Genomic DNA, 7,471 nt, shown 5'->3' with positions numbered 1-7,471 from the left:
CTTATGATACTCAAATTTTCATGTACTACCTTGGTTAACGTCCATGAATTGCAATTTTTTGGATTACACATGCACAACTTAAGTATTAACTGCTTAAAAATATACATCTGGAGAGCCTAATTCGGTCTTGGTTCCTCAAATTTCCTATTTGTATTTATGACTGGAATTTCGTGGAGTGAATTTCATATAACCACATATACAATGGAAAATTTGCGCTACAAAGAGTGTTCTCTTAAACATGTACTACCTCATTTTTAAAATGTATGACGTGGGTAAATTTTCGCACAACATTTGACCATTCATCTTATTAAAAAATATAGTATAGTAAAAGTATAAGTTAATATTATATTTTATTTGATGACAAAACAAGTCATAATAAAATAAAAATAATTTATTTTTTAATAAAATAAATGGTCAAATATTATACGAAAATTTAATGGCAACATACATTTTTAAAATGAAAAGGAGTAGTAATTTGATGATTTTGCCATTGTATCAGTAGTTTATTGAAATTTATTCGAACTCCTAGGTTTAATTTCCGAGAGTACCATTGTTGAAGGTGGGCCAAACCTATGGCCAACGAACAGCCCAACCATCCTTGCCATATTTCTTCCCCACGGCCCATGTGAACGCCCAGCTCTCCCCCTTCCCGCCGCTACACGCTCCTCTACCGCCGATTACCACCGGCGCGCCGCCGCCGTCGCCGCCGCCGCCCCAACTCCATGGAAGAGCCACCACTCCTTGCCTCCACCTCACGCGCCACCGCCTCCGTCGCCTCCTCCTCCTCCGCAAACTGCCCCGACCCCATGGACGAGGGACCCTCCGTGTCGGTTCCCGGCCTGCCCTTCGCCGAGCAGCTTAGGGCTGCGGGGCGGGGCGCGTCCAGCGGCTCTCCAGGGGGGCCCGAGGCGCAGGTCCAGGCGCTCGCCTCGATATCCCGCGGGATCTACCCGTTGGCGAGGGCCGAGGCGCTCCGCGGCCTTGCCGCGGTCCTCGAGACGGCGGACGCCCCCGGCGGGGTTGTGGAGCTGTGCCACGGATGCGCGGTGGGGCTGATGAGGGACGAAGACGAGGGCGTCAGGTTGGCCTCCGTGCGATTGGTGAGCTGTTACCATTCTATTGGTATTTTTGGCTTTTGTTTTCTCGACTTGTTAGTTGGTAGGCTGCTTGAGGGTTTAGCGACCATGAAGTTTTAGGAACTCAGGAAATGTTTCTGTTTCGATGGCCAGATAGCTCTATGTGCGGATAAGTTGAATACGAGAGAAGGATCGGATGGAAATGGCGATAACCAAACAGACATTATGTTCCTTCAGGTATGGTTTCAGATCAGTGGAGGTTCCGGTGGATTTGATGTTACCTTACAATAGGAGTAACTAGCTAGGGGGTTCACCACTTGGTATGATTTTAGATTTTTTTTTATGCTGGCATTTTATTGAATACAGTATTAATGGGTGGAGCTAAAAATTTTACAGTTTATCATCACATATTTTTACCATAAATTGTTTTGATGGTATAAGACGGTATAAGGTGAAGGTGCTGACTGCTGATATCGAAAGAGATGTAAACATGTTCTTAACTGTTCAACCAGATACACAAATTTATGACTTGAAATACTTTTTGTGCATTTTGTGTTTGTACATAAACAAGTTTTTCCTCACTTCAATGCTTACAGCTTACTTTCTCTTTCCTGGCTCCTCCATCCAGCTTAGCTCCATGGCTAGGGACATGTGTACAAATGTAAGAATTGAAGCATTCAATGCACTTGGTAAAATGCAGAGAGTTTCTGAGGGTGTTTTGCTTCAGTCACTGTCTAAGAAGGTCATAAAACCCAACACTGGGAGTGGTTCTATCATCAAGGGAGAAAAAGTACCTCCTAAATTAATATATCCCTGCGCTGCCGGCATTTTTGCGCATGGTATTGAAGATGAGTTCCATCAGGTTTTATCATTTCTTGTGTACCATGGTTTCTCTTACATTGCCATCTTTTTCTTTTTCTTTATTGTTCCTTGTACTACAGGTGCGGACAGCTGCCTGTAAATCATTGGGAGCACTTTCAAAACTCTCTGCTCAATACGCACAGAAAGCCCTGGACTTATTGATGGGCATGATGAATGATGATACAGAAGCAGTTAGGCTGCAGACTTTGCAGGCCTTATTCCATATGGCAACATATGGATGTTTGACTGTGCAGGAGATGCACATGCATATGGTACTAACTTCTAGCACTCTAGCAGTATAGTTTCAATCTTTTCGAGGGAGTCCGAATCAGACCTGCTTTGCCTTTTTTTATGAATGTGGTTTGCCCATTGTAAGCTAGAATGCTGGACATATGGGTTAGTTTGGCCATATGGGTTAATTCTTTGTGCCTTAGCTATCTCATGTCCACTATTCCTATGGCATTAACTGAGTGCTATTTATTAACTAAAAGTTAACACTTATAAGCAATAAACTTTTCGAATACTACACTTAACTGAAAATAGGTATTAAGCTTGCTTTTTTTCTAATTATATTGATCACATAATTTCCCTTAAGGCAGATTGTCACTAGTCAACAATCAATCATCCTTTCATGAACCTATGAGTACAGCAAAATGCATATGCTTATTTTCATCATGCTTGTTTGTTGGCTTGTTGATGCATGTTGTCATCTTGACTTTTTCTGGAACTGGGAATCTTATTTTTGTAATATATTTTTATATCTGTGGTAACAAAGTTCCTGAAGCCAGTACTAGTGTCCTGAAGGATGATAATGACTGCAGATGATTTTGAGTACTGTCATGGTACAGTCCATACTTAAGCTTTTGAAAAAAAAATGTCATTGGACAAAGGCCAAGAAGTGGTGAACCACTTTGCCCTGGGACATCCCATTTGAGTTTGAGGGTGTTTTGATTTTCATTTATATATTTGAACCTGCCGAATAGTCAAATGTGGTTTTCATCTAGATAGTATTTGTGCTCAGTTTCGCTAAATGCTAAATTTTGTGACCTGATGTAATGTTTGTTTCTCTTGCAGTTCCTTGGTTTGTTGGTTGACATGAATGCCTCGATCCGAGATGCAACACGCAAGATCCTAGGTTTAGTCAATCTGCCTAAACTTCAAATGTTCAAATCTGCAATCGATGTTCTCATTACAAGTTTGGAAAAACATCAAGAGGTATGTTAGTCCAATACTGTTGCAGAACAATCAACACATTTCTGTCTTGACTTTCTCAATTTTTCAGCAGTGATTATCAACTTAGACTATGATGTGCCACTGTAGTGTACTCCTATTTTGCTCCGAATGCTTGAGTATATGACTCATCTTTTTGTAATAATTAATGCTTTTCTTCCATGATGTAGCTGTGTTTGTTGCATGCAGGAACAAGAAATATACAGTGTTCTTTTTTCCGTTGGTAAGAATCATGGGAATTTTTCAGCCAATATAGCTAAGCATTTGGCCAAAGAGGTCTTTCTCCAATACTCATTTCCAGTTTATTTCTGTTTTTTCATGCCATCTGGAATTTTTGTGTGATGTTCACTAATTATGAGTTACCCGTCCAATATCTCTCTTAAGTATCAATAAATCAGATACGTGTTATGTTTTACTCTCCCAACATTTTTTTTACAATGTTTACTGTTTACGTATTTTGCCCCGCTGCTGTGTTTTGCAATGATGTTTTTGTACTATGTATATAGTTTCGTCTCCCTTCTTAAGTGCATGCTACTTGCTTTATAAATGATCCACTTGGCAATTTCACCTCCAGGGATCCAAAACTACCGAAATGTTAAATAAGGTGCCAATATATAATTTTGGATTCGTTTTTCCTTACTTGTTTATACATTATTCTTGTTGTTTTATGTATAGACTCCGGTTTATGTGCTTTGAGATAGCTTGGAATTATTCTTTTTTTTTTCTTGTTCTGATATTGCATTCTATGTATGTCACAGATCAGTATGCCATCTGATGGAGAGCTGATCTTGGACAAACCCAGGATAAAAGCATTGTTAATAGTGTCTATCTCTGTAGCTTTCTCTGATGATAAACACAACAAACGGGATATACCTGAGGTTATCTTTTCACATGCAATTTCCCTACTGGGAAAGATCTCTTGTGCAATAGGAGAAGTAGTTGATCAGAATTCACTCTTATCCTACTTTTGTCAAAGAACTGGAATTCCATTTTGGGAAACAAAGTTGCCGTCTAGAGAATCTGAAGGATGTAGTGTTGAGACAGTGGCTGATATTCGTCCTCGGATAGAAAAAACTGTAAAGTCAACTAAATGTTTAGATGAAGTTCTGACGATGCAATCAGTTAAGTCCATAATAGAAACAGTTGAAAGGACTTGGACTATCAGAAAGTCGTGCAATATTCGTGATGTTCGAAATATTCTAAGGTATCAGTCACTCTAATCCTTTCTCTTCTTTTTGCAAGGACCAATCCTTTCATTTTGACATGACTAGTATTTTACTCTCTTCTGTAAATGATTCACTGCTTTCAATGTTGTTGATTGTAGAACATGCAAGGAGGAACTAAGAATATTAGCTTCAAATTCTTCTGGATCAACTGGAGCATTCTTGAGCTTTTTGTGTGAGTATCTTGATGCAGTACAATTTATTGTAGAAATATTACGATCGTTTCAATTGGATAATTCATATGACCTTGGCCCAACTTCACCTGATATTTTACTGGAGAAGTTAGATACATCTATAAGAAGGATGAAGTGTTGTTATGCTGGATTCAATAGGGGAATGGAGATTCAAGTCTGTGAGCTTGCTTTGTTGGCGAATTTATTTGGACTTTCAAAGGTTGGGATTCAGTCGAAACTAGTGCTGGATAAGTTGCATTGGGTGATTAATCGTTTAGATTGTCTGTGTGCTGATGGATCATGCGAGCTTTCTTACTTCAGCAGAGAAATTAAGAAAGCCTTTAATGCTAACTTTGTTGGCCATGATATTTTCACTTTGCTCGAGCTCTTTCATCCAAAACCAACAACAGATTATGGAATGCTGAAAACAATAAGCGCGGATTTGCAAGTAAGAGACAATGACCCTGAAAATTCATCAACATATGTTTGTGGATTACCTGTGGCTGTGAGCTTATACATATCTCTCTGCAACATCTCTAGTCAGGACAGATTGTGGCTCCGCATGATTGTTGGCGAGTCTATCCAGCACACCTTCTTAGAGTTGTCCAGTTTTGGAGGTAATGATGAGGTGAAGAGCTGCTCTACGATTATTCCTTTCTATGCTACCCCAATGGCATGCTCATTCGTTCTGAGGGCATGTCTGGTAATGGAATGCCCATACGGAAGCGTCAGCATTCGTCAAGAATGCAACAGAGGGCCAAGTGGTTCTATAATCGAACTCTCTGATGAATTGGATGTCTATTTTGTCTGTACTAAACGAAGGTGATGAATGAAACTACAGTGATGGTATGTTACACATGAACATCTTTAGCATGTGCCCTTCAATCAATTCTGAACCATATAATGTTTATGCTTAACTGATGAAAATGAACAAAGAACTAGAAGATACTCCCAACAAAACAAATTGCCTTATACATTATGTTAAAATGAAGCTGAATTATTCGCAAGCATCTGAAATAGGGTTTTTATTTGAAACTAAGAAATTCTATCTCCACTACTTGGGAAAGAAAAAAAATTGTTTGCCAATTTTCAATGGCATATCTACACGAAGCTAGTCCTCTGCAAGGGCCGAGTAGAAACTGATTAGCGGACGAGCTAAACCACCTCGTCGGCGCGACCAGTGTAGCAACGACACACTTCGCCACCGGTTGCGAACGGTCACAAAGTCCGGGCCGTTTTTCTCCGTGGCAACAAGCGCCGGAGCGCCGGTACCCGCGTCTCCTTCTCCCCAAAGGTTCTGATCTGGTAGCTCTTGAGGAATTCCTGGCGCATCACGTGGTACTCGGCCGTTCCGCGAACGGCGCGCGCGTCCTTCTCACGAACACCGGTCGTAGTGTCGTCTCCTCCCTCGGACCCCGGACAGTTCGCCGGCTGTTTAACCGTCGCGTGATCGTACCCTGCTGCCTCCGTCGTCTCCTCCTCGTCTCTCTGGAAGGGGCAGTAGTCTCTGAGATACCTCTGCCGCCGCGCCTTGGCCTCGGCGATCTCCGCCCAGCGGTTGCCGTGCACGCCGTGAGACGAGGCGCTTCCTCCGCCGCCGCGGGCGGCGACGACGGACTCCAAGAACGCCTCGAGCGACTCCGGACCGCAGCGATCGGCGTACGTGATGCGCGCCGGCGGCTTGCACTGCTCGTTATATCCTCCCGGAGGGAACCACGTCTTCTCCTTCTGATCCACCGCCGGCAGCGCGGGCGGCGACGACGACATCCTGATCTCGTCCTCCACGAGGAGGTGTAAGTGTACATTGGTTCTCTCCTCCTCTCGGCCGTCGACGACCGCGGCAGCCGTGCCACCGCCGTCGCTAGGTTTGCTCCGGATCCTTCCCCGATGACCTGCCGGTGCGCCTGCTCGCCGTACTCTCCCATTCGCCGTCGTCGTCGTCGTCTCCGCGACCAACAACCGTCTCGTCTGGCCGAAGCCGAACCACCGCCTCCTCCCGAACTCGTACACAAAGGCTTCCGTCAAAGCCACGTGCACCTTGTAGCGGCTGACGGCGCCGGAGAAGGGGTTCCATGTCTGTCTCGAGCTCACCTCCGTGACCGGCCGCCGCTGCCGCTTGATCGTCGCCGTCGTCCTTCGGCTCTTGTCAACTTCATCGTACGCTTCCTCGGCCGGCGGTGAAGGGCCGCGAGCAGAGCGGGTGCAGCACGAGAGCATCGCAAGCTAGCGGACCTTAGCTAATCATCATCTGCATCGCCTTCTCATTGAGAGAACTAGTTGCCTTAGATTGGCGATCAATCTGGTGGAGCGTGCGCATCTCTCGGAGTTGGGATCATGCACGAACGTTGGTTGCGCCCGCGGAAAAAGAGTCCTGTTTCGTTGCATGAAACGACTTCCTTTTTCTGGGGTTTTTTTTTGGCCAATCCAGAGCTACGAAGTAGGCCTCGGTCGGGCCTTCATACGCACGGGAACGGCCCGGACTCGAATAGCGCGCAATGCTCACCGTGCTATCATTATTTTCGCAAATGGTTTTACAGCCATAACATTTTTTCAGATCAGTGATGATGAGCTGGTAAGCAAGAAAATATGTACTATTTTCTTGGAAAATATTACTCTATCTATTTTTTTAATATATGACGCAGTTGATTTTTGTTATAACCTTTGATCATCCATCTTATTCAAAAATTTTATACAAATCTTAAAAATATAAGTAATGCTTAAAGTTTTTTTTGGTGATAAATCAAACCACGACAAAAGAAAATACATTTACTTAAATATTTTTGAATAAAACGAATGGTTAAACATGATGTAAAAAGTCATCAGCGTCATATATTAAAAAATGAAGGTCTTGTCATATATTTTAAAAGCCATTAATTTTTTCTCAAATAACCTCGAAAAGGACATGAGC

The 7,471-nt window shown here is 43.0% G+C and overlaps 1 protein-coding gene across 4 annotated transcripts; it reads left to right on the top strand.

Annotated features, from left to right (window-relative positions):
• The first annotated feature begins 613 nt into the window (after nt 1-613).
• On the top strand, nt 614-5,489 carry LOC127768815 (protein SIEL). Of its 4 annotated transcripts, none has more exons than XM_052294468.1 (9): nt 614-1,100; nt 1,230-1,313; nt 1,705-1,938; nt 2,018-2,209; nt 3,012-3,152; nt 3,357-3,443; nt 3,926-4,371; nt 4,492-5,011; nt 5,104-5,319. In XM_052294468.1, the coding sequence occupies exons 1-9, from the start codon at nt 723-725 to the stop codon at nt 5,182-5,184; spliced, it is 2,163 nt and encodes a 720-aa protein (XP_052150428.1). In that variant the 5' UTR covers nt 614-722; the 3' UTR covers nt 5,185-5,319. The 4 variants fall into 4 exon arrangements, with proteins under 4 accessions (XP_052150428.1, XP_052150430.1, XP_052150427.1 ...); XM_052294470.1 differs by lacking the exon at nt 5,104-5,319 and having other exon boundaries at nt 4,492-4,565; nt 4,723-4,949; XM_052294467.1 differs by having other exon boundaries at nt 4,492-5,489.
• The last annotated feature ends 1,982 nt before the right edge of the window (nt 5,490-7,471 follow it).

This window comes from Oryza glaberrima, chromosome 3 (genome assembly GCF_000147395.1).
Source record: "Oryza glaberrima chromosome 3, OglaRS2, whole genome shotgun sequence".
NCBI classification, from domain to species: domain Eukaryota; kingdom Viridiplantae; phylum Streptophyta; class Magnoliopsida; order Poales; family Poaceae; genus Oryza; species Oryza glaberrima.
The sequence above is the reverse complement of the archived record's forward strand: the minus strand, read 5'-3'. Positions and strand labels throughout refer to the sequence as shown.

Excerpts from the sequence above, each read along its gene's own strand:
- LOC127768815 (XM_052294467.1), top strand. The coding sequence starts at position 723 with ATGGAAGAGCCACCACTCCTTGCCTCCACCTCACGCGCCACCGCCTCC. Across the intron at positions 1,101-1,229 it reads GGTTGGCCTCCGTGCGATTG|ATAGCTCTATGTGCGGATAA; the intron begins GTGAGCTGTTAC and ends TTCGATGGCCAG. Across the intron at positions 3,153-3,356 it reads GTTTGGAAAAACATCAAGAG|GAACAAGAAATATACAGTGT; the intron begins GTATGTTAGTCC and ends TGTTGCATGCAG.